This window comes from Panthera onca, chromosome C1 (assembly GCF_046562875.1).
Source record: "Panthera onca isolate mPanOnc1 chromosome C1, mPanOnc1 haplotype 2, whole genome shotgun sequence".
Classification (NCBI taxonomy): domain Eukaryota; kingdom Metazoa; phylum Chordata; class Mammalia; order Carnivora; family Felidae; genus Panthera; species Panthera onca.
Window position 1 is genome coordinate 163,419,937 of NC_138346.1, and position 27,966 is coordinate 163,447,902.

General features: G+C 34.0%; 1 protein-coding gene across 1 annotated transcript in view; it reads left to right on the top strand.

The window, feature by feature from the left end:
• Positions 1–27,966, top strand: part of ANKRD13C (ankyrin repeat domain 13C) — a 95,367-nt gene that overhangs the window by 44,690 nt on the left and 22,711 nt on the right. Inside the window, exons 3-9 of the mRNA XM_060625491.3 lie at positions 214–318; positions 5,751–5,836; positions 7,011–7,056; positions 10,862–10,928; positions 15,607–15,751; positions 21,711–21,842; positions 25,195–25,356. Coding sequence (XP_060481474.1) covers positions 214–318; positions 5,751–5,836; positions 7,011–7,056; positions 10,862–10,928; positions 15,607–15,751; positions 21,711–21,842; positions 25,195–25,356 — 743 coding nt within the window. The remainder of the gene's footprint in view (positions 1–213; positions 319–5,750; positions 5,837–7,010; positions 7,057–10,861; positions 10,929–15,606; positions 15,752–21,710; positions 21,843–25,194; positions 25,357–27,966) is intronic.

A 27,966-nucleotide genomic window follows, 5' to 3' on the forward strand; every position in this document is an offset into this window, starting at 1 on the left:
TAGGCTTCAGGCTCTGAGCTGTCATTACAGAGTCCAATGTGGGGCTTGAACTCACAAACCATGAGATCATGACCTGAGCCGAAGTTGTATGCCCAACCAACTGAGCCACCCACGCGTCCCTTAAATTTGTTTCTTAAATTCCTAAATGATTTTTATATTTAGAGATTCTAAAAATTGCATGATTTTTGATATTATTACCACTTTATGTTTCAGAATGTGCTCATTTACTTTTGGCTCATAATGCTCCAGTAAAGGTGAAAAATGCTCAGGGATGGAGCCCGCTGGCGGAAGCCATCAGCTATGGAGATAGACAGATGAGTAAGCAACATAAATTATGTTGTTGATATATATGCTAAAAATATGAAGTGATTTCATTTGACATAATTTTCATTTAGGGTAACTTTCCATAGTATGAAAGGTTTGTAGTTATTTGTAAACTTGTATGTGAATTGTTCATGACTTAGGAACTTGAATATTGGGTAGTACACAAAAAGAATTGAGGAATCGTGTTTATTATTTTTTCTTCTTTTACAATATTCTGCTCTTGATATTTTTCCATTGTTTTACTTATTCAGTATGAAGTATTTTTAAAAACACTGAGACCCAACTGTCCTTTTTGGCAACTATGTTATATGGGAACATTAATTGGAACTGAAAATAATCACAGTGTGTTATAACAGTTATCTTTTTGCTTTAATCGCTGGGTATAGGCTGTGCTGAAAGTGAGAAGCAAATCTCTTTGTTTTAGTCTTTGAGAATTAAAAAAAAGTCACGTATTTTCTCACAGTATACGGAGTGTTCAGTTACTCTACCTCCCCTATTCCTAAGTTTTCTTTTTTCAACTTATACAGGTCTTATTTATGTCAAGCACATCTCAATAGTTGAAAATTCTATAAAATTTCAATCTGGATGAATAAGAATATTATTTTTCTGGTAATACCTTTTTATAATTTGAGGCTGAAAATAATTAAATCTAGCCTTGTGGAAGGAACGATAAAAAAAATTGGGCAGTTTATTAAAAGAAGTGTATAACATTGAACACTCTCAGAATGTTACCATGGATTTAGTTCTATTTGATGCTACATTTTGGGCTCTTATGCTTTAGCTTTTATGTAATCCACATAGTACATGTTTGTGGACTTTCTGAACACTTTGAGCAACTTTTAATGGTGAAGTTACATTTGGGCTTAAGATTTAATGAAATAGAATAGTGATGATTTAACAATTATATAGTATATATATTTTTTGTTATTTATTGTCCTTTCTGGACAAACATCAAGAAGCCCTTATGAAAGTAAGAAACCATACTAATTCTAGAATTATGTCAGGGAAAAGATGAAAATATACAGATCTAATAAACTAAGAATAAAGTCGAAGTTGTAGCAACCAGTCTGAAGAAACTTTCTCTGATGTTTCTAAGCCATTAGCAGAATGGAGAGGAAACCAGATAGATTCCTGGGCTTCTGACTTACACTGAGACTTTTGTGGCTTTCATATAACTTTTTTGTTTTGCACTTGATCTTAGCCAAAAGGCTGAGAAGTGATAACTTTTTTTTTATGTTTGTATTTATTTATTTTGAGAGAGAGAGAGCAAGTGAGCATGTGAGTGAGCGGGGGAGGGGCCGAAGAGGGAGAGGAGAGAGAGGATCCTAAGCAGACTCTGTGCTGTCACCATAGAGCCCATTGAAGGGCTTCATCTCATGAACCGTGAGGTCATGACCTGAACTGAAATCAAGCCACCCAGGCATCCCAATAACTTTTATTTAGAGTCAGTGAATTTTTACTGAGTCCTTACTATAAAGCATGTATATAGAGTAAGATGTAGAGAATGAAAACATGGTCTCTGCTCTTGAGGAATTATAGACTATTGGGTAGCCCAAGAAATAGTTTTCCTGGAAAATCAGTTACTGGATTTTAATTTAAAAGATTGAGCCCCATAGTAGTTGAGGTTTGCTTTTAAAGTGATTTTCTTCTATAGAGTGATGGCTTGGATACACATTCTGAATAGTATTCCATTGTCAATCATTGAATCATTATATATCCATAATTCTTCAGTGGTTTTAAAAAATCATTTCCCATCACATGAAATGGAAATATTTAACTGCTAACTTAAAGGATAATAAAGCTAACAACTCTTATGCTACTCTTAAGTATTTAGAAATATTAATATGTAACTCTTAAGTACTTAGAAATATTAATATAAAAATATGAATATGTTTATAATGGTGTTAAATTGGTCTTTGAGATTGTTTTAAGTATTATGATTTAAGTTTTTGATAGCTTGTGTTACATTAAAACATTCTGGGCATAGAAAGTTACATTATTTGAAAAATCAGAGATAATCTAATATTATAAATTATTACTGAAATATCTAATTAGCAAAATATAATCTAATATTATACATTATTAGAAAAAACTGTGACCTGTTTCTTTTTTGGTCTGATTTCTGCTAAAGTTTTTGTGCTATAGAACAGTGAGATAATGCTAAACTATTCATCTAAGGCTTTTTAGAATTATTTCACTTGAGGGGCACCTAGCTGGCTTAGTCAGAAGAGCATGCAACTCTTGATCTCAGGGTCATGAGTTCAAACCCCATGTTGGGTGTAGTGATTACTAAAAAAAAAAAAAAAAAAAAAAAAAAATTTAAAAAAGGAATTATTTTATTTTAAAATTAATTTAGGATTATGTTGCTTTCCTGCTTTATGCTGGTTGCATGGTGAACAGTGATCAGTGCAGGCCAGTATTACAGATCAGTCTGGGATTTAATTAATTTGATGTTAGATTTGTTGAGTTTGAGTTATCTGTGGTATATCTAGGTAGAACTAAGAAATGGGAAATAATTATTCTGGAGCATAGAAAGCAGTAGAGGGCAGAAAGATCCAGATTTAGGTGTACTGAATACTTAAAAAATACTTTATATGGGAAAAGAAGGAAAGAGAAAGATAAGTTGTAGTTTATTGGAGTTCTTCATTGGAGTCTTTGTGTGAATTCTAATACCATTTAAATCCTCTAAAACTAATTTTATCTTTATTATCAGTCATCACTAATGAGATTCTTCTAATATGGGAGTACACATACTGATTCCCCTCGAAAGATTGGTCATTTTTTATAATTGCATTTTGAATGTATGTTTCTAAGAAGGTTTGAATTGATATTTTATTTTGTTTTATTTTATTTTTTAAAATTTATTTATTTATTTTGAGAGAGAGAGAGAGAGGAAGAGAGAATCCTAAGCAGGCAGCATGCTGCTAGAGTACAGCCCGAATCAGCGCTCGAAACCATGAATCTCGAGATCGTGACCTGAGCCGAAATGAAGAGTCAGATGTTTAACCAACTGAGCCACACAGGCGCCACCACAGTGTTATTTTTTAGTGTGAAGTTTCATAGAACAAGAATCTCTTTGTCACTATCTTTTTAATAATGTTTGGGCATTTTAATCTAATTATTATTTAGTGCATGCCTTTAGTCAGTTCAGTATATTTACCTGGTGAAAAATATGTGGCTTCTGCTTTTCATTAAGCTATCTTTTCTATCTACAAATTGAATTCTTTCCATTTTTTACATTCACAGAGGTTTGTTTGAATTTGAAGGCAAATTGCCTTCCTTGAAGGCAAGGAAGATTAAAGTATTTGAGCTTAGTATTAAAGTATTAAAGTATTTGAGTGGAGAAGAATTATAAAAAGAATTCTACTAGGGGTGTTTGGGTGGCTCAGTCGGTTAAGCATCAGACTCTTGATTTCGGCTCAGGTTATGATCTCTTGGTTGGTGAGATCCTGCCCCGTGGGGGACTCTGCGCTGACAGCAGTGAGCCTGGCATGGGACTCCAACTCAGGAATTAGAAATCATGACCTGAGCCAAAGTTGGATGCTCAACTGGCTGAGTCACCTAGCCACCGCTAGCATCTAAGAGCTTTAAAAAAGAGAATTACTTTCTTCTGTGATCACCATTTCATTTAAAAAAGACATTTTGAAACAAAAAATGGTATAAAGAATAGTCCTTAAATTGAAAAAAAAGTATATAACTTATAAATAAAGAAGAAACACCAACCTGATTCCAAGTCTTTTTCATTTTGCTGCACATCACTGGAAAGTTGAGAGTTTGGCACTGAAATGTAGACTTGTATTTGGAAACTACTAACCTAGGTCACAGAGCTAGTGTATAACTGAGATGAGGTCCTGTGTTCCTTGGCTTCTAGGTCTCAGCCTCTTCTCTTGTTCCAAAAGACCTTGAGTAATTGAAATGTGCTCTTTGATTTTTGGCTTTTTGAATACAGTGGGGTTATGGTTAGACCTGTGGTTAAAAGTAAGAATAGATTACACTAATTTTCAGATTCTTCTCTGGGCTTTTCCTAATTTGGCCAGTGTGGACAGAACAAATCTCGTCCAAGCTTTCACTGCTGTCTTCTTTCCTTTTACTTAAAAAAAAAAAAAAAAAAATTTTTTTCAATGTTTATTTTTGAGAGAGAGAGAGAGAGCAAGCGAGTGCTGGGGAGGGGCAGAGAGAGGGAGACACAGAATCTGAAGTAGGCTCCAAGCTCTGAGCTGTCAGCTCAGAACCTGATGTGGGGCTTGAACCCACGATCTCTGAAATCCTGACCTGAGCCGAAGTTGGATGCTTAAGCGACTGAGCCACCCTTTTTACTTTTTTTTTTTTAACCTTTTGCTTCTGTATTCCACATAAAGGTTTAAGTAGCTTATAGGAATACATACTATAAAATAGTAAAAACTAACATTTTTTAATGTATATGAATGTATACATGTACATATACATATGTATATACATAATGTATGAAAATATGTCAGGACTAGGAGGAAATCAGCATGTAGTGATATATACATTTTTTTTCCTCAGTGCATATTTTCCATCTTCTCATCTTTTGTAAGGTTTATTTCATTTAAGTATAATATTTTCCCTATTTCAATACATGTTAGCGGTTGATTGGTTTTTGCAAGTCAGTTTTAGACCTTCATTCTAGTAGCTAAAAATTATATTTACTTAATTACAGGCATAGTAGTAACCAATTTATATTGAGCCTTTATATAAATTCCACAGAGATTTTATTTTATTTTTAATTAACAAGTGAAAAAAAAAAGAAACTAAAATTATGGAAAATTAAGTAACTTGTTCACATTTACATATAGCTAATAAGTAGTGAAGCTGGAGTTGCACTTCAGCATTGTAGCTAAATCTCAATCTGAACTATTAAGAAGATACTATGGAGGGCTTCAGGTTTTATTAGATTCGGAAACGCTTTTCACAGATAAAATAGGATCCATTTTTATATTTTTTTCTGCTATGTGGGGATGTGTGAGAGTACAGTCTCTAGTGAGAAAAGAACAGATACACCCAGTAACAATTACAAATAATTACATTTTTATATAAGTGATATCCAATGGGATCTTTGAGATCTTCTTTTTTAGATCAGTGTTATAATAGGGCATTGTATCATCTGACTGAGATTGATAAATCTTGGCTCACTCACGTAAATACTTACTGATAATTAAAAACTAGGAAAACTAGTGTGAATATAAGTTCATGTTGAGGTGTCTCTTCTCAATTTTCCTTGGGGTTCATAACAGTTTTATTAAACTTATTAACATAGTATTTATATCTATATATATCTTTGTATAATAAATAAGTGATGTTTTCTAGCATGATAAAATTTTTTTTTATAAGTCTTTTTAATTGGGCTATAATTAACAGGCTAGCATGGTGAAAGTTATTTTAAATTGAAACTTTTTAAATTTTAGTTACAGCTCTTTTAAGGAAGCTTAAGCAGCAATCCAGGGAAAGTGTTGAAGAAAAACGACCTCGATTATTAAAAGCCCTGAAAGAGGTAGGCTATATCTCTTTGCTGATCTTGTACCTAAAGAGTAATTGTAAGTGTACTTTAAGGCATTTTTAAAAATGCAGTCTAATGCTTACTGATTATTAAGAGTTAAGAAATGGTTTGTCAAAATCCTGTTTGAATTAAGCAATAATGATAAAACAAAATACTCTGATTATAAGGTGTAAATTTAATTTTAGGGAAGTACCATTTACTTTGAACTAGGAAGGTAGATAAAGAATTACTGTTTTCAGCAAATTAGATAAGATATCTAAGAATAAGGGGGTAAGCCATAATTAATGGCAATAAAAGATTCCCTAAGAGCTGAAGCCACTACCTGCTAGCGGGAACAGCATCTTCTTTATCTAACAAAACTCTTATTATCTTCACGATGGTAGGAGCTGGGTGTGTTGGCTCAAAAAAGGAAGAGAGCTTTGTTTTCTCTTATTCTCTTACACTGTAGTTTTGATGTCTGAAATAACTGTGGGAGAAAGATAGACCTATTATGATAACTGTTTCCTCTTAAGTATGCCTTTTTTTTTTTTTTTTAATCTCAAGCGATAGATTTTTTTTGGGAATATTTGATCACAGTAGTTTCCTTAACAGTTATAGGCTTTGCTTTTTAACTTCTACTTTGTAAAATTCAGACTTTTACTATACATCTCATAAGATGACATATTATTTCAGATTTAGTAAACTTGTGTTACCATTTTATAGAAAAAAGTTTCTATTTCAGTGTGTCATTTTTGTAATCCATTATGAGGCTGCACAAATAGTCATTTTGGAAGTTGTATTTTTTAACACATCTAAAGTTATGAGCTATTTTTACAACGATAGTTACTGTTATTTTGGCTATGCTGGGAAAATTGACTGTTTATTGATGCAAATTTAAATGCCTGTCAGTTTCAGATATTCCTGTGTGGTTAAAATGGTCTTGTAAAATCCATAGTTGGTGCATATTTTCCTTTGTAGTTAAGTATAATAATATGTGCTATTGTAATGTTTTAAGTAATTTAATCATATGTTTTTGTTCTTTAACTGCAAACTTTTAAACTACTTTCTATTTCTGTCTATAGATCTTTAATGATGGTAGATTTTTTTTTTTTTTTAAGTAAAATATTCAGTAAATAGAAGGACTGCTTATTAAGGTGCATTCAGCAATTATTTGTATTTTGTTTCTCAGCTAGGTGACTTTTATCTGGAACTTCACTGGGATTTTCAAAGCTGGGGTAAGAGTGTACTATGTTTTACTATAAAATATGTGCACTTGCAAGAATGCAAGTGCAAAAATAGCTATTATATGGAAATGTTAACACAACAAATTTGTTACTGGCCCTAAGGAAAATTAAATATTTCTCATCACATTGAATGTAATAGTTATAAAGCCCTGTAGTAATAGTTATCCGAACTTGATTAGTAACTTTTAAGATTCTTATTTTTAAGATTGAAAATTATCTTTTTTTTAACCAAATGAAATTAAATATTATATTAATTAAATATAAGCAATTCTCAAGGAGAAGAGAGTAATAATTATGGGATTATTAGATTACTGAATTTAAGGAAGTTTGAAATATAGTACTCAGATCCTGAATGAGAAGAATTTGGTTAACATTATTTGATTTTGTATATGTTGTCAACTTTCAATAATTTTTACCATTTTTATTGTGTACTTTATAGCTACTCTCTTAACATATTTTTTGGTTGTGCACTGTTTCAATTTTTCAATTATTTATAAAACCTTAATCCCTAGATATTTTGCAGTCATTTAATGGTTTATCTTGGCAAGGTAAGTTTCTCTCCTCCCCATTTTAAACCTGAGTCCATTTAGGGAGAAAACCTTCATGTCTAAATAGGAAGTTTGATCCTAGTGACCTTTACTAATTAAACAACTACTAAAGCAACTAAATTTAGGTTTTTTTTCTTGAAGATTTAAAACCAATGTAATCTGTATATAGATTTGAATATAATGAGCTTACATGTGTTTTTTTAAGCATCTGCATTAATTTTTGTGATATAAAGATATTTGAATGCTCAGTGATAATTATAAAACTAATCAGATTTGACAACTATAAAAATCACTGTTAATGTTTCACGAGAATGCTTTCACATCCTTTTCAAAGTTTACACAGCATATGTGTGAATACATATATATGTGTGTATATATCCTCAGAATTAGTTTTTTTTTTTATGGGATCATGCCATTATATCATTATGCAATTTGTCATTTTTACTTAATGTATCATTAGGCATTAATTCCATATTAGTTCAAGACGAAGTACTTCAACCATTGCATAATAATGTATATAGAATGAATGATTAAAGTTTTCCTAGTGTGTTTATTCTCTAAATGTAAAGTTTTGATTTGTGAAATAATCAGTTCTTTCCAACATTGTTACAACTCTAGCAAATCAGGTTAGTTTGGGCTCTATCAAAACCAACACATGATTTTGTTACTTTGTAGGCCTACCTTGCCTTTATGCTTTATATATCATTCAGAAGCCCAGGTGTCTTAGAACACTGAGGGAAAAAGGTTTGTAGTGGCTTTGTATAATAAAAGAATTCCAAGTTAGATTGGTTTAAAGCCTGATTACTGTTTTTTTACCCAGTTTTTTTTTTTTTTTTTTTTTTTTTTAACATCTTTAGAAACCCTAGTCCTGCTTGGTGAGCTTATATTCAAGGTTGTCCCTTGAGTATATTGGCTTTTTAACTGATTCTCTTAGAAACTATTAGTGGTAAATTTAAAATAGTCAATTTATCTTGCTGAGCAAATGTTTTAAAATATTTTAATACTTTTTTTAAATTTATATATTTATTTTGAGAGAGACAGCGCAAGCCGGGGAGGAGTAAAGGGAGAGAATCCCAAGCAGGCTCCGTGCAGAGACCGACATGGGGCTCAAACTCATGAAACTGTGAGATCATGCCCTGAGCAGAAATCAAGAATCAGACACTTAACCAACTGAGCCACCCAGGCACCCCTGTTTTAAAATATTTTAAAAGTAACATTTCAGTTATATGAAGCAATGGAAATGGATGTAATCACTGCTGAAATTGTGCAAATATCTGTAGTTATAAATATATTTATAAATGTTGCGTAATCAAATTCATGATGTAACCATTGAGGTATTTGTTAAAAGTACTGCTTCTTTGAGGATTGATAGAAAAAAGTCAGCACATCTGTTTCATTGTTGATAAAAGATTTTACTGCTTTCATGTCAAAACTATTAGCACCTGATGGTTAGATGGCATGTATAATTCTAAAAACTAAACTCATTGGCTACATTTAATTTAGACACCTGGGATTAAAAAACTCTGAATAATCCCTATTGTTAGATTTGATTAGTAAGCTTTTTTCTAGAGTTTAGGCATGATTCTTTCCATTGTCAAAACTCCTAATATCAAGGTGTGTGGTTGGCTTGATTGGTAGAGCATGTGACTCTTAATCTCAGGGTTGTGAGTTCAAGCCCCACACTGGGCGTGGAGCCTACTTAAAAAAAAAAAAAATGAAGAAGGGAGAAGTTATAAATTCCCCTTTCAAACATAAAATGCTAAATAAACATGACAGTTTTTTTTTTTTTTTTCAACCCTAATACTAAAAAAAAAAAAAAAAAAAAAAAAAAAAAAGGGCAGCCCAGAAATAAGAGGAAGTTAAGAAATATTGAGCTCCAGGATTAGGTTTAATTTAGAGGTAGTGGAGCATGCACACCCTTTCTCATACTGTTGTTTTTAGTGTTTGGCTGAAAATAGCCTCAGACTTGGTTAACAGCAAATCTGAAGGCAACTAAACTATTCCACCTTAGGTTTTTAGATATAGAAAACCTTTAAATTGGAATCAGAAGTCATGGCTCCTATTTGATGTGGCAAATCACATGTCTTTCATGGGCCTCAGTTTCTTTATTTTATTTTAAGTTTATTTATTTATTTTGAGAGAGAGATTGAGAGAGAGCACACACACGCTCACAAGCTTGAGTGGGGAAGGGGCAGAGAGAGAATCCTAAGCAGGCTCCATGCTATTGGGCAAGGAGCCTGATACAGGGGTTGATCTCACAACTGTGAGATCATGACCTGAGCTGAAACCGAGTCATGCTTCATTGACTGAGCCACTCAGGGACCCCTTCAGTTTCTTCATTTTTACATGGGAATAATAACTGCCCCAGATATTACAAATTTTGTTTATGTGTGGATGAAATGAAATTATTTTTTGAAGGAAGTCCTTTATATACTGTAAAAGCATTAAGTAATTTATAGTATCGTAATCATGACTTCAAGTTTAGCATCACGTATATAGCACATTTCAACAGAAAAACTAGTAGTTTTTAAAGTTTCTTTATCTCATAATCTACAAAATATCCATTTTTGAGACTGTTATTTGTATATTATAAATGGAAAACTTTAGGTTTAGAAACTTTTCTTAAGACCAAGGAGTAAATGACAGCAAAACCAAAATTAAAATATACAGACTGTTCATTGTTAAGTTCAGTGATTTATGCTACTTTTGGAGTGCTGTGTTAAACTCTCAGATTATGCTGTGATAATTTAAGATATAGAGAACTTGATTGTTCAGTTTACATGAGGGAGGAAAAGTCATCGTAGAATTGGAAAATGCAAATTGCTCTATTGCTCTCCTGCTATTTAATGAAATTGTATTTATAGGAGTAGATAGGATCCAGGTCCATCAGGTTACCCATTCCTGATGGTTTAGTTGCCATAGGGCACTGTTTTCTCATCTATAATAATGTCCTACAATATGTACCCCAAAGTGGCATTGTATTGACTCTGCTACTTGTGTGCGTTGGTGGGTGGATGCATGGGCAGAATGGTGAACTACACAGCAATTACAATTGAATAGTAGATATTTGAAGTTGCTCAAAATTGCCTTATATGCTATTTTAAATGGAAAAAGCGATTTTAAAGAAAAATTGTTACAATTTTAGTGAATTAGTAGAATATTTACGTTACTCTTTTTCTAATTAAGAAATTTGTAGTGTCTCAGAACTTCAGGTAGTTATTTTTTATCTTTTCTTTTTAAAAATACAGTGCCTTTACTTTCCCGAATTCTGCCTTCTGATGCATGTAAGATATACAAACAAGGTATCAATATCAGGTAAGGTGATTTGATTTTTTTCTGAGTAACAGAAAATTGAGATTTATAGGAAGCTTTTCTTTCTGTAGTAATAGGTTACATTTGAATGTAGTATTTTATAACTTAAACATGCTGTTATATATTTACACTATTTTATCTTATTTGAGACATCCTACAGATAAGGAACCAAAGACATAAAATCTTGACTAAAACAAAGGTATTAATTCTAATTCAACTACAGACTATCTAGCAGGGAAACAGTGAAGATCATGGTATAATACTGAGAAGATTTAAGATGGTTATCTTTCTGATCCTGACTTTTTTTAAAGAATAAGTGACCCATAAGGAAGACACAACTCTTGTCTTTTTTTTTCCAACCCTCTCATACCCTTCCCTCCTGTATCCATCCATTCATCTAATCATCTGTTCCTTCTAGTAAAAACTTGAAGGCTAATTTTAATTTTCTTCTTTTTAAAATTAATATTGACTTTTCGATCTAATGGGAAATTATTTATTTTACTCATTTCAGAATTTACTTTTATCATTCTTTATGTCTTTATATTAATACAGGTATGTTTATAAATTGTACATATGTAAATATATAAAACTGGCAAATATGCCAACGTGTATATATATATATATATATATACATATTTTAGTATATTTACAAATTATATATATATAATTTTGTATATCTATCTCTATAATTTTGCATATCTCTAGAATATTAATTTTGTATATCTATCTATAATTTTGCATATCTCTAGAATATTAATTTGGACATGTAAGGGTCTAGAACTGGAAGTATCTTGAAAGATTATTTCATATAAACTCTTTATTTTATAGATGAGAAAATTCAGAGAGGTGATGTGATTTTTATAGGAGCATATTGCGAATTAATGGCTGGGCCAGGACCTTTGACTTCATGTCTGTTCTTACCATGTCACAAGGCAGAAATTTTAGAGTCAACTCTGAGATTTATTATGAGATATATTGAATTTTAGTGAAGAGATAATCTTTAGTTGAAAGTAAGTTCTAGGGTATTTGTTCTCAAGAAATAGAATTTGAGTAAGGTAGAAGTTTCAGGTTTTTGTTTTTAAAAAATAACCTCTAATGATGTTTCTAATTATGAAAGTGCTTATGTACGTTAAATTCATGGTCATTATTAGAAACCTTGCAAAATGCAGAAAAACATGGAAAAAAAAGTAGGAAAGGATTTGATAATTATGTAGATTTACTTAAGCAACCTGTTAACAACATATATGATTTCATCAAAAATTACTCATCAATTTAAAAATGTTTACTATAGGTGCTTGCCAAAGGTAGCAGATAATTTGGGAGAATATTATTATATTCCTTGTGCTACTTTAAAAAAGGTTAGTGTTAGTTCTATTTGATTCCTAGAAAAAAAGGAGGCTTTAAAAAATCATTTCACATTTATATATGACTTTTAAAAGTAAATGATATGATGCATATTACATAATAAATACAGGTAGTAAAGCTGCAAATGGTTAAAATAGAGACATAAGAATAAAAGCCTGAGGGAGAATAATTGTGTCAGAGAATATAGATTAAAAGGAAGTTACTATAATTTAGGGGTGCCTGGGTGGCTCAGTCAGTTAAGCATCTGAATCTTGATTTCATGTTCTCACAGTTGGTAAATTCAATCCCCGCACCAGCCTCTGTGCTGACAGCATGGAATCTGCTTTGGATTATCTCTCCCTCTTTCTCTGCCCCTCCTCCACTAGTACTGTCTGTCTGTCTGTCTGTCTCTCTTCCTCTCTCAAAATAAATAAATAAACGTAGAAAAAAAAGAGGAAGCTCCTATAATTTAGCAAGATACTCAGACCTGGGACTTAAAGCAGCTGAGGATAAAGGAGAGATATGATAGGTTCTAAAGCTGTCATTACTGAAGTTTACCAGGTTAATGGAGAGGCTGGCTTTTAGGACATATTGCAAAAGTTTTTTGCATAGATGAGAAGAATCTAATGAAAAATAATCCATTAACATTAAATAAAAACTTTCAAATGTAAACATCATGAGATGATTAGTTTTTATTTATTTATGATTTTTTTAAATGTTTATTTTTGAGTGAGACAGAGCACGAGCAGGGTAGGGGCAGAGAGAGAAGGAGACACAGAATCTGAAGCAGGCTCCAGTCTCTGAGCTGGAAGCACAGAGCCCGATGCAGGGCTTGAACCCGTGAACTCTGAGATTATGACCTGCGCTGAAGTCAGATGCTTAAACCAACTGAGCCACCGAGGCACGCCCGATTAGTTTTTTTTAAACATCACTTCAAATGAAACTGAATTTTAAAGTATGTTCACAGAAATCTTTAAAGTTTACTTTTATTTCATGACAGCCATGTGATCATTTAAAATACCTTTTCTGATACCAAGGAGAAATTAATACTTTAGTGGAAGCAGGAAAGTATGAGCAACTTTATTGTTGAGAATATTAACATTTTCACTATTAATAATTATGAGGTAATCTTATGAGCGCTGACTGAAATGATCAGAGCAAAGTTTGCAAACTTTGCCTCATTTCAGGCTTTTCTTGTCTCAAGGCAAACCTCTGTTATGTCCTTTTGCAGTGTTATTTGGCATTCTCCAAGCTTTTATCTTAAAAACAACATTTTCTATTGATTTTTTGGAACATTTTTAGTTCCAATCTTTGCATTTGTATAATTATATATTTTTAATGGCTAATTACATGGTAAAAATAGAATATATTTAGACTCATAGGCTTAAAGCAAGGACTAGTTAATAATTTAAAATACCATCATGACAAGTTATGTCATTATAAGGCATGTGTAATAAAGCTTAGTAGATCATCTAATATGTCAGGGATATTGTAGAAGATGCATTAGTCTTCTTTCAGTTGCAAATTATAAAAATAAATGAAATAAAAATTGACTATGACTCATTTTAGGTCTAGCTAGATCTAAGGTTTCAAATGTCACCATGTCAGTCTGTCTTTGTCTTTCTGTCTCTGTCTCTGTGTATCTTTCCCTTCACTACGCTTACATCCACTACCAACCCACTACCACTCTCATCCAGGATGGGCAAGAAGGAAATGGATGCAGAAGATTGTTCTGTTTCATTTCGTCTTTTATGTGAGGTATAGAGTTTTCTGGTAGCTGCAGCTTGAAGTCCACATAGATGACTGATATAAAATTATCTGTTCCTTTTTGATATTCAGTAGCCCACATCTTACAGAGGTAGGGGATGAGCCTCTTTTACTGGCATTATTTTCTTACGCCACATGTACAAGTAGTAACAGGATGTGTTCAGTAGTACAGGCTGGCCCCTGGAGGTGAACCAGGAGCTAGAATTCAGCAGAAAGCAGCAGGCAGGATTCACTCCTACAGGAGTTGGTGACTTGCTTTTTTTAGGGCTTCTTGATTTCATTCTGAGGGGTGTATATATTTTATATGGCTCAGAAAGGAGGCCCTTATACATAAGATAACCATACTTCCTTGTTTGCTGTTGATTCATCGCTATTGTCCTGGCAAAATTATTAATGGTATCACCTTCACTTTTAAAAGGTACTAGTTTGTTGATAAATTATATATGACCCCAGTTACTCTTTTTGATGCAGCATATAAGATATGTTCCAGTTCTCAGATATTTTTCTGTGTAGGGAAACCAAGAATGCTCATTCACTTTGCCTAGTCTAGCATGAGAATTGAATAACTTACAAGGTAATGAATTCTTAGAAACTCAGCAGCCAGGGTGTGATCAGCATCTCTTAACTGCTTTGTCAACCCATTTTTTTGATTAAGGACTATATTTTGAGCAACCAGTAAGAGAGATCCTAATGGGATCTCCTACAAAGCTTGGTACAAGATTGAAACATTTTAGGGTACTTGTGAAGTTTTCCATTCTAGTATTCTCCCTAATTTCAGCAAACAGTGGTTTGTGGAATTTATTTGAGACCAATCCATTGAGCTAGACCATGCCAGGTCTTGGTTATTAAAGACTATGATAAATATACAAGTATGTTAAGTCTGTGAATCTTTGATACAGTAATGATCCATAAATTTTTAGGCTGTGGAGATGTTGGGAAAGAATGGTAATCTGAATCAGAGAAGTCAAACAGGACAAGAATTTGGAGTAAGTTAAATGATTTATCTAGTTGAAATGAAGCAAGGTTTGGTATCAGATGGCTCAGCATAAGGCATAGATGTAGTAGATCAAAAGAGCAAGATTGGAAACACAGTCCTTAATCTAAGAATGTGGTCCATCCATTTCTGTACCCTTTCTATATACTCTGCTGAGCTAGCAGTATGGTCTTATTGGGATCAAAGAATGTTAGGCAAGTTTACTTTCCTTTTATGCCCTTCACAGTTGAAGTAACTTTTATGGAGTAGCTGCAGTAAGGGAAATGGTACGGAACAAGGGTATAGTTAGGGAAATACTTGAACAATATGGAAACTATATATATATATATATATGTATTTTTTTTTTTTTTGCTGGATTAATGAAGGATTTATTCAGAAAATGAACTATAGGAAAAATGGAATATTATTTAAATATTCTTTCACTGTTTTTAAATAAAATACTTTAGCCTTAACAGTAAATTTGACTTTGAAGTATGGTATTAGTACCTTGGTAGAAGCAATGAGGCTTGTTTAATTATTATGGAGTTTTATCAAAATTTTATTTGTCAGGATTTCTCATCTACCCGTCTTTCACAGGCTTGACACTACTCTCATAGACTTTACTGACATGAAGTGCCAACGAGGGGATTTAAGCTTCATTTTCAATGGGGATGCGGCACCCTCTGAATCTTTTGTAGTATTAGACAATGAACAAAAAGTTTATCAGCGAATACACCATGAGGTGAGCATGTCGTCTTATCAGTGTTCCTTTAAATGCTTTTGTAAAAATGTATGTATTCAACCAAGCCTCAGTGTAATTGTTTTAAAAGGCATAAAGTATAGGTGAGATGGTTCATTCCCAAAGCTTTCATTTCTTTACTACTAGCTTTAAATTTTTTTTTTTTTTTTTTTTTTTTTTTTTAATTTTCTGTTCTTCATCCTGAGCATTCCAATGAGATTGTTTCTTCATAATTCACTGATGATCTCCTGGTTAAAGGATCTCCAACTTCTCTTAGTTCTCATTTGTAGCTCTCATTTGTTGAACTTGTGCTGGCCCTTTTACCATTTATTATCTTGCTACCTTAGCTTCTTTTAATTTTGCTGACAATCTCTGTTTCCTTAATAGCAACACCTCTTTTGGCTGTCTGTCACTCTTTTTGTACTCTTTTACTATCCCTAACTCTTTGGCTACTTTTCTCTATCTTTTCCATCTTAGAATACAAAATTATCTTCCTTCTGTCACATCATATTTCCCTGTTGGTATTGTTTCCACAACCACCGTTGAAAAACATATATACATTATTTTTATCCTTTGTTCCCTGGATGGCCATTTCCCTACTATAAACCAAGAAAAAGCTTTTCCTGTATCTTTTTATCATTGATAGCCTTAAAAATGTTTTTAAGTCAACATCTTATTTTGCTACTGTTGCTTTTCTTTTGTTTTTATTTTTCAACACTTCATTTCCCCATGTTGTGATTCATCATATCCTGTGGCTCCTTTCTTAATATCTCTTAGATTAGACCTTCCTACTACCAGATGTATTCATGAGACCTTAATTATCTTATATGCATTTATATTAAATATTATTATTCAATACTGACATAGTTTCCTGGCAGTGAGCAATGAAAATTTAGATTGGTAGAGGGAAGAAAAAGGAGGTATTCCTTATAGAAGAAAAGGGATGAATAAATTCAGGGAAATGGGAATGAGAATGGTCTGTTTGAGGAAAGAGATCTGACTGCGGTGAAGATCTCTTATTGAGCATGGGAATGTGGTTTATGAAACGCTTTAAAAGCCACATACTAGGATCTGCTGTAGTTGGCAACAGAGAGTCATATTCTTTTTTTTTTAAGATTTAAAAAAAATTATTTATTATTTATTTTGAGAGACAGAGTGCAGGAGGGTCATAAAGATAAGGAGATAGAATTTCAAGCAGGCTCTGCACTGCCAGCATGGAGCCTGATGCGGGGCTCGAAATCACTAACTGTGAGGTCATGACCTGAGCAGAAACCAAGAGTCAGATGCTTGACCAACTGAGCCATCCAGGCAACCCCAGAGAGTCATATATATGTTTTTTAACATTTATTTATTTTTGAGAGACAGAGTGTGAGCTGTGGGGAGTGGTTGGGGGGGGCAGAGAGAGAGGGAGACACAGAATTCGAAGCAGGCTGCAGGCTCCGAGCTGTCAGCGCAGAGCCTGATGCAGGGCCAAGTCATAAACCGTGAGATCATGATCTGAGCCGAAGTCGGATGCTTAACCGACTGAGCCACCTAGTCACCCCACATATATTTTTTTTAATGTTTATTTTTGAGAGAGAGAAAGACAGAGAATGAGTGGGGGAGGGGCAGAGAGAGAGGGAGACACAGAATCTGAAGAGGCTCCAGGCTCTGAACTTCCAGCACAGAGCCTGATGCGGGGTTCGAACTCACAAGCCCTGAGATCATGACCTGAGCTGAAGCTGGATCCTTAACTGACTGAGCCACCCAGGAGCCCCCAGAGTCATATTTGTTGATTTGATCCACAAGTAATTTAAGTGCTTTGCAGCTTTACTCATTAAATGTTTAAAATAACCTATCAGAGCAAATGGTTTTATTTTCCCCATTTTACAGATTAGAAAATTAAGATTTATAGATGTTAAATGACATTTCCAAGATCACACAACTAGTATGTAAGATGGATTGGAAAAGGGAGACATTGGAGGCAGGGAATTTATGGGAGACATTTTTACAGTTCTACAGGTGAGAAGTAGTAAGGATCTTGACCAGGATGGTACAGTGAATACTTAAGACAAAGAGATTATGACGTACATTTCCCAGAATGAAAGACTATGACTTGCTAGTAGTTTGAGTGTAGTGAATTAAGAATTGGAAAGATTTAGGGGCGCCTGGGTGGCGCAGTCGGTTAAGCGTCCGACTTCAGCCAGGTCACGATCTCGCGGTCCGTGAGTTCGAGCCCCGCGTCAGGCTCTGGGCTGATGGCTCGGAGCCTGGAGCCTGTTTCCGATTCTGTGTCTCCCTCTCTCTCTGCCCCTCCCCGTTCATGCTCTGTCTCTCTCTGTCCCAAAAATAAATAAAAAACGTTGAAAAAAAAATTAAAAAAAAAAAAAAAGGGAAAGATTTAAGGGTGAGTGTAGTGCTTCTATCTTGAAGAGTAGAATCATGGTGGTGCCAAGGTTAGAATTAGGAGATCTGGAAATGGAAATAGGTTTGGGGTTTTACATGATGTTTGTTTGCTATAATCAGTGTACTTGCTTCAACCATCTATCGAACTTCTTTGAAGTATTTGCTATTATTGGTAACTCAGTTCTTAAAATTTTCATTTTCTTAGGATTTGACTTTGGTCAGTGGTTCTTTTCCCTTCTCTTCTTATTCTTTTTTCCTATTCCCTTTTCTCTGCCACCTCTTGCATCCTCAATATGGTTCTCATTCCCTGCTATAAGTAATGATTCACAAATATATATTTCTACCAGGTAGATCTCTAAATGGAGATCTGTCTACTTAAATTCCTCATGGATATCATGTAGGTCTCCCAGGTACCTCAAAATTCAGCTCATCTAAAAGTAAATTCCTTTTTTCCTCTCCAAACTCCAAACCTGCTCTTTCTCCCATTGTCCTTGTTTTGGTGAATGATATCATTTTCTATTCAACCAGAAAACTGAGTTATTTTTGAAATATTTTCTTATATTCCATGTTCTAATTAGAGAACACATGTGGTCCTTTCTGTCTCCCTAATGTCTTATTATTACCTCTTTTTAATCATACCATTATTGACACAATCCGGATATTTATTATTTCTCAACTGGACCATTGCAAAAGTCTCCTACATGATCTTCCTGTCCCCCTTCTTGTCTGCTTCTAAATTATCTCACATATTGGAGATAGATTGAACATTGAAAGCAAATTCATGAAATCTGCCTTCCTTAAAGGTACTTTAAAAGATCTCTATTTTGGGGCATCTGGGTGGCTCAGTTGGTTAAGCATCCAACTCTTGATTTTGACTCAGGTCATGATCTCTCAGTTTGTGGGATTGAACCCCAGATCAAGCTCTGTGCTGACAGTGTGGATTCTGCTTGGATTCTCTCTCTCTCTTTGCCCCCGACCCCCAAATAAGTAAACTTGTACAAAAAATCTTAAAAAATAAAAAAAAAAATAAAAGGTCTTTATTTCCTAAAGAATGAAATCCAAATTCCTTGGCATGGCATGGAACCTTCTGTGATGTGGCTTTTGCTCACTTTTCTGCCCTGTTTTTACCTTGCTATCTTAGATACCCTTATTACTGAGCTGTTTACAGTTTTTCAGATGTGCCAGGCTATATAGTACTTCATTCCATTGTTCACAGTTTCTTTTTCCTGGAATGCTCTTCTTGCACCACTTCCACACTTGTGGGACACCTACTTAGTGTCACTTCTTCCCTTGCCAGGAGACCATTATATTCTTTATGCTCCCACTAAATCTGGTATCATAGAGCTTCTAATGCTATATTCATTTATATGTCTTTCTTCCTCTGTTCCCTGTGGTTCTTTTAGTTGTATTCTCTGGTTCCTAATATTTTGCATCAGTGCATTCTAGGCTAGAGTTTGGCAAACTCTTTCTGTAAAGGGAAAAACAGTAAACGTTTCAGATATTTAGATATATTTTTGGACCAGATGGTCTCTGTCACAACTATTGACAGTATTTAAATGAATGAGTATGGCTATACTCCGATAAAATTTTATTTATAGAAACAGGTGGTACACTGGATTTGCCCTACTGGCCGTAGTTTACCAGCCTTTATTCTAGACTCTCGGATAACTTGTTAAATAATTTGAGCTCTTGCATATTAAAGACAACAGGATAGCTAACTAGGCAACAAATGAGCTAGAAGCATGGTATTGAAATAGAAGCCAGAGATTAAGGCTATTTATATAAGTATTACCTAATGTTATAGTATCAATGAGATCACTAAAGGATTGGTATTTAGGGTATGTGTGTGTGTTTTATGCCTAAAAAAATACAGCAAAGCTAGATTTTAAACATTAATCCTCAAACAGGGAGTAGTTGTTTATACTAATATACATAAATAATAGCTGTTCAATAAATGTTTGTTGAATGAATGAATCAACAATTGGTCTTTTTCAATGATGTGGTTAGGAGATGGTCAGTCTATGATTTTATAGAAGAGTTCTGTTCCAAAAGTTTATTTGAAAAGAGGGTTTTCAAAAGTTAAGGCACGTTTCTTCATAGATAGTGTTATTTATCTAAAGTGTTGTTCACAAGCTAATACATAAAATCCTAATTGATTCATAACACATTTGAAACAATGTTTAACAGTTAGTTCTATGCAACCTATGACAGCCAAAGTTTTTCTTTAGAAAATTGTGTTCAGAATTAGTTTGTTCACTGGGACTACGTTTTTACCTCTTTAGCTTTAGCATTAATATCAAGATTTTTCATTTTTCTCTTCTAAGTGTGCAGGAAATGGTACTGTTGCAGTCCCAAGGTATTGCTGTTTTTTTCTGTAGTTCCATAGATTCAGAAATGGACTAAATCTGGGTGAAGTTTGGTGGGGAAGAATAGAAAACAGACCTCTCAGGAAGTTAGAAATCAGGATGTAAATCCTATGGACAATTCTCATTCCCCAGTTTCTGCTTTTTCTCTCTTCCTTCCCCCCCCCCCCCCCCCCCCCCCCCCCCCAGGACACTGTAGTCTTAAAGTATCAGAGATTCTCTCTCTTGGCCTGTTACAGGACAGAACCTCATTTTATACCTACTCATTTACCGTCCCATACCTGATCAGTAAGTCTTCTGCCTCTGAAGCAAGCACAAATCTTTTTTTTCTCATTTAAAACAGTAATAATCAGAGGTGCCTGGGTGGCTCAGTCTGTTAAGTGTCTGACTTCGGCTCAGGTCATGATCTCTGTTAATGAGTTCAAGCCCTACTTCAGGCTCTGGGCTGACAGCTCGGAGCCTGGATGGAGCCTGCTTTGGATTCTGTTTTTTCCCTTTCTCTCTGCCCCTCCCCAGCTAATGCTCTGTCTCTCTCTCTCAAAAATAAAAAATAAACAAAAAAATAATAATAATCAGTTATTATATGCCAGCCCTGGGGAATATGTAGAGGATAAACTTGAAATAAGACTACTTACTAAGTTTAGAAACCATGGGTTGATATTTTCAGATTCCATTTCTTTCTATAAGGAATATAGAGAAAGTTGCCTTCCTTTCTTCTCTCCTTCTCTCCTCATCTCCCCTTTCCTTCCATTTTATAGCTATTAGGAAAGAAAGGCTCAAATGATAGTGGTGGGTCTTTGGATGAAAAAAGAATTAAAGTAAGATTCATCTGTATTAAAAAAAAACCTTTATATGGGAATTTTGTCTCAGACCTGTCAACTTAATTCTTAATCTTTTAAAATCGCTCTACATACTCTATATTTCTGTAATGGATAAGTCAGTATTGTTTCCATGACATATTTTGAACACAAAGTATTGTATTTCATGTACCCTGTATATATAGACTTATAATTAATCATAATTCTAACTTAGTTAGATATATGGAGTTTAAACTTCTGTAATTGGTTTTTAGGATAAGTAGTACTTCACATTTTTTAGAATCTGACCTTTTGTTTTTTGAAATCTAACATTTTAATTGTTGATTATTTTCATATGTAGTACTAATAACCTTTGAAAACATAGATTTTTATATTTAACTTTTGTTCCCACTGCAGGAATCAGAGATGGAAACAGAAGAAGAGGTTGACATCTTAATGAGTAGTGATATTTACTCTGCAACTTTATCAACCAAATCAATTTCTTTCACACGTGCCCAAACAGGATGGCTTTTTCGGGAAGATAAAACAGTATGTGCCAATCTTGATTTTTCAGTTTAAAAAATTGTTTATTTTTTAATGTTGCCAAAATAATGTGGTGGAGGTGTAGGAAGCTTACTGACTTATTTTCCAGTAGTTTATTCTCTCCTCCTTGAATCAAAGATAGGGAATTATAATGGTTGTTTACAGAGTTGGAAGTTATTTTTACAGAAGCCAGGAGAGAAAGTTTAGCTCATTTGAATTTTATGTTGGGAAAGATTCTTGATGTCAACTGCCTTGTTATTTACAGGGAACAGTGTCTTCACATGGTTCTATTATATTTCTTTAATTTTTTTTTTTTTCAACGTTTTTTATTTTTATTTTTGGGACAGAGAGAGACAGAGCATGAACGGGGGAGGGCAGAGAGAGAGGGATACACAGAATCGGAAACAGGCTCCAGGCTCCGAGCCATCAGCCCAGAGCCCGACGCGGGGCTCGAACTCACAGACCGCGAGATCGTGACCTGGCTGAAGTCGGACGCTTAACCGACTGCGCCACCCAGGCGCCCCGGTTCTATTATATTTCTAATGCTTTTATTCCTTAAGAAGACCATTAAGAGGGATATACTTTTGAATTCATTTCCCTGGACCTTTTTATTGTTTCCACATTGACTTCAAAACTATTTACTCACTCAGAATCTGTTTCTCAGTAGTCCATATATATGACTAAAATTAAATAAGCTTACATTTCTATAACACTGTCATTAAATTAAATTTCCATGGAGATTCCCTCATTAGTGAATTGTAAATTCTTTCCATAATTCCCATTTCATCTGCCAGCAAGAGGTTATATAAGACTATTCAAAATATGTTAAAAATGTTTAATTAGACATATGAAGAAGCATTTGGTAAAGTTTTAAAGTTAAGAATAAATCATCATATAGGTGAAGGCCAAGATTTATTGCTTTTAAAAATTATGTATTTAAAATTATGTTTTATTACACATGGTAGAAATGAATATATTCTTCCTGGAAAAATAAAAACAGCTTGTATTAGAGTTCTCTGAGGAAATCAGTAGATCTCTGTCTGTATCTCTTATCTAGATATATGTATATCTCTATATAAATATATGGATATAGAGAGAGAAGGAGGGAGGAGTATGGAAGAGATTGATTTATTTAAGGGAATTGACTTATGTGAATATAGGTGATGGCCACTCTGAAATCTGTAGAGCACTCTAGCAGGTCAGAAATTCAGGTAAGAGTTGATGTGGTCTTGAGTCTAAAATCTACAGGCTAGAATCTTTGGCAGGGTTTCTGTGTCACAGCCTTGGGGCAGAATTTCTTTTCCTTTGGGAAATTTTAGTCTTTGCTCTTAAGGTTGGCAGTTGTTTGAATGAAGCCTACCCACATTGTGGAGGGTAATCTACTTTATTCTAAGTCTAGTGATTTAACTCTTAATTACATCTAAAAAATACCTCCATAGCAACATTGAGACATGTTAAGCCAGACAGCTGGGCACCATAGTCTAGCCAAGTTGATACAAAATTAATCACCATACAACCTTATACATAAAGTTATAAAGTACCCCTTTACGAGTACTCAGTCCCCAGAGCCCTTTGTAAAGGATTATCCATTAGTATACTCAACTTTTTTTTATGTTCTGCATTCACAAATATGTATCCCTAGTAATATGTAGCTTTAGTTGTTGATATTTATTTTTTTCTAGTGTTATATCTATTGGTTTGCACCTTTTTTCCCCACTCTTTAGTTTGTTTAGAAGCTTTTTCTTATCAGTAGTGCCACTTCATTCTTTTTAACAACTGCATAGTATTCCATAGTATGGATTGTAGTTTATTTATCCAGTCTCTTATTTATGGACATTTTGATGAATAACACACATTTGTGTCCAGTTTTCTGCCATTATAAATGATGTCGTGTTTATCATCCATTTACATGCCCTTTCATTGTCTATTATAGACAGCAAGAAATGGAATGGCTGGATTATGAAGAATATACACTTAAAATTTTTATTGATATGATAATTTACTTTTAATAAATTCTTTCTCATTAGAAGATTTCAAAAAGTGAGAATTATCACCTGAGTATTTCTCAGCCACAGAAAAATTCTCACTTTTAGATATAGGCTCCTCAACTTTCTTCTCTAAGCCTGTTTGGCAACAAATAGTATTATAGGATTCCTAGTTGTGAGCTCCTACACTGCAATCCCTTTGTTGGCTTGAAGTCTTATTTGTTTGTACTCTGTTCTTCTGGACAGCATTAGAGGATCACCTCAAGAGAAGATAAAAATTGAAGCTGCTATTCATCTAGTACTACTGCTAAGCAGCTCAAAGCTCTTGAACAGCGTCTAGGTGATCTTCTTAAATCTTTGACAGGTAAGGAGGGAGTCAGTAATACTTATGGTTCCCATTTTGTAGGTAGAAACAGGTGCAGAATGCCTTACTTTTTGGTGACTGGTAAGGAGGCCACCAAAAACAAGGTAGACATGGAAATAACTCTAAACACATAGTTTTGGAATGCCAGGAAACATCAGAAGATGGAGACCAAGTGATTTGCATGCAGGTAGAAATGAGAAGCTTGTTTTCAGTAAGTTATTGATCATGTTTTTTTGTAGTAAGCTGTTTGAAACTGACCACCCATGGGTCTGCAAAAGGTGAAGATTAATGTTGAAGAAGGACTTCATTGAAAGGAAATAATTCTTTTCTTGATATCATTTATATCACTTGAGTTTCCCTATCCCTAATCCATAATGTAAGCACTTAATTGTAATTGTATTGGTGAGCAAAACTATTCTGTTGTTCTCTCTTCTTTATTGAAAGCACCAAGCAGCTGTAACTTGAAGTTTGATCCTGTTAGAGAATAGAGTATTGGAACAGGTAATTAATTCTAGTTATGCTAGAGATTCTTATGTAATTTAGATTATTTCTTTTTATTCCACTTTTTTTTTCTATCTATAAAATGGGAACAGTAATTATCCCTGACCCCTCCTTGTTACTCATGGTGTTTGACTATCAGCTAAATAAAGTTTCAGATAGCTTTGTGCTACTTGGGAGTAGATTTTAAAGGAATACTATGTGGTATTTCTATTTAGATTTAATTCATTTGCAGATTAACTACCATACATCTTGGGTGTTTTAAATTTTCCTTTACAAATTTTAAATGTGTAATTGTATATATATTCTTAAATTTAATAAAATGTATAAAATAATTTGTTAAGTTCAAGTACCAAGTGAATATTTATTTTCACCTAAATGTTACATGTTTATGGAAAAACATTGTGTATTACTTTGAAACTTTCTTTTTGATCTAAGATAAACTTAATTTGTTTTATTATTCTGAAATATTTGAATGTTTTATTATTTTGATTATTTAATTTTGTTTTAGGAAAGAGTAGGAAACTTTTTGGCAGACTTTTATCTGGTGAATGGACTTGTTTTAGAATCAAGAAAAAGAAGAGAACATCTTAGTGAAGAAGATATTCTTCGAAATAAGGCCATTATGGAGAGTTTGAGTAAAGGTGGAAACATAATGGAACAGAATTTTGAGGTATAATATTTCTAATTTACAATTTTCTAAAGAGAGAAGGGGTAGACTTCATTCCTGGCGCTCAGTGAGTTTATAGAAGAACATTCATAGATTTGTTTGTTTGTTTGTTACTATGTATCACCTTTTATTTTTCTGTGATAGGGCCTTTGGTGACTTTTTTGTGAATTTATTCTTGGTCTTCAAGTCTTCATTAACAGATTAAACTCATTTTATAAGCATGAAACCCAGTGTTAATTTTTAATCTGTGTCCCTTTGCATATGTTTTTCCTACTTCATCAACTGAAATCTGTTGCTCTGAAGGCCCAGCTCCTTAATGAAGTCATTTCTAATCTATACTTTCCCATAATTTTTTATTCAGCATGTGTATATTGAGAGCATGCTTTCTGTAAAGAATTGTGTGCCAGTAAGGAAAGGGGAGGGGAAATTAGGAAATACTAAGGTACATGGGACATCATCATTGCCTCTGCAATCTTATTACCTAATCAGATGAATTGGATGGGTTCCTAAATTTATTTTTCATTTTGACAATTTTAGATTTACAAAAACCAACTAAAACAGTACAAAGAATTCCTGGATGCTCTTCATCAAGATCCCCAAATGTTAACATTTTACTACATTTGTATAGCAGTGTTTTTCAAATCGAAGGCACCATAGGGACCACTTAGTAGTTTATGAAATCAATTTAGTAGGCTGTGACCACCCTTTTTAAAAGAGAAAAAAACTAGAGTCTAAATAATGATGTTATAGTTAAACCAGAGGACATCACATGTAGTATAGGTCATTATTTCTTTATGAAACCAAGTTTCAGGGGTGTATGTGTTTGTAAATATGTATATGTGTGAATGCTGGTTTGAAGTGTAAAATGTGTCACAATAGCAAAAAGTTTAAAGGCTATTTTGAGGAGGCTTGGATTCCTTGAACATTTAGTCTCTCCTATGGTGTCAGATTATGTTTTAGCAATAGATAACCATTTCAGATTAGTATGCCAGGTTCCAGCTAATTCATGGTAATGCTGTGCATGCCAGGAAAATATTTTAATGTTTAGAAAGTTCATGTGTTTAAGTGAATCAGCCATAGTTTAGTTAAATAAGTACAGGATATGAAGTATTTAACAATCCTCATTAAATGTTAAAGTTGTGATTATGCCAGTGTAGTGTGGTCCTGTCCCCTTTCTGCCAGATCCTCTTGTACTTACTTTCTTTGGGCCATGGGATAGAGCCTCACAGGGTTTCATTTTCTGGAAGCCTTCGGGTACTTACTGATCTCTTGAGCAGTAGGTTATGCTTAGGAAATAGATATGGAGAAGATGAACTGAGAGAGGGAATGCTGAGCTCCATCTTTAACAAAGCTGCTACCCTCTCCCATTATTGACCAGATAAAAGGCCATTTCTTTGGACTTGCCCTGTGATTTAAATTTTATTGGACTTGTTAAAAATTCTGAATAGGTATATAATAGAACAAAATAATATGAAATAAATTAATTAATTAGCTTTTGACTTCTGGTCAGAAATCAAAGGAAACACTTCCTGTGTGAGTCATAGCCCCTTGAACTGTATAGTTCTTGATGAATATTTAGATTCAGTTTTTCAATTTGTATAAAAGAAAAAAACTTGATGGGATTTTGATAGGATGATGTTGAATCTGTAGATCAATCAATTTTTACATAAATGCCTGCTTGATTTTTCTTAATTTGACTTTTCATTTTGAGATAATTGTAGGTTCACATACACAGTTGTAAGAAATAATACAGAGAGATTCTATATATGCCTCACCCAGTTTCCTCCAGTGTTAACATCTTGCAAACCAGTAATATCATCACAAGCAGGGTATTAGCATTTATAGGCAAGATATAGAACATGGCCATCACCACAAGATCCCTCCTTCCCCTTGTATAGGCACACCTACCTTTTTGCCCCTTTGCCCCTTCCCTGTCCCTTATCCCTGGCAACCATTAATCTGTTTCTCCATTTTTAAAATTTTGTCATTTCAAGGATGTTGTATATAACCTTTTGATACTGGCTTTTTTCCTCCTTCACTAGGCTTAATTCCCTGGTAGTTTTTCCAGGTGTGTATATCAGTAGTTTGTTCCTTTTACTACTGAGTAGTAGTCCATGGTATGAATGTACCATAGTTTGCTTAACTATTCACCTGTTGAAGGACATTTGGGTTTCCAGTTTGGGGCCATTTATGAGTAAAGCTGTCATAAACATTCACATATAGGTTTTTGTGTGGACATAAGTCTTTATTTCTTTGGTAAATAAATGTTCTAAATGGTCTCTTTGGGAATGCATGAAGCTGGCTGTTTGTGTGTGTGCATGAGGGGTAAATGGGCAAGGGGGACCCTTAAGGAGTGGGCCCTAGGACTCTGTGTGCCCCACTGCCCTGATGGCTCTGGACAATGGTTCATGCTAGTTGTTTGATGTATCTACTCTGTGTACTGTTCATACTGTAACTGGGGCCCATAGGTGCAAGAGCACTTGGCTCTGATGATCCCAAACAGAGTAGGTTAGGCCACTTGCCACTGACAAAATCCAAAGGCAGAGAGACAAGTGGTGGTGAAACAAGAAAGGAATTTATTTCAGTGAGTCCAACACTGGGAACACGGCTAAC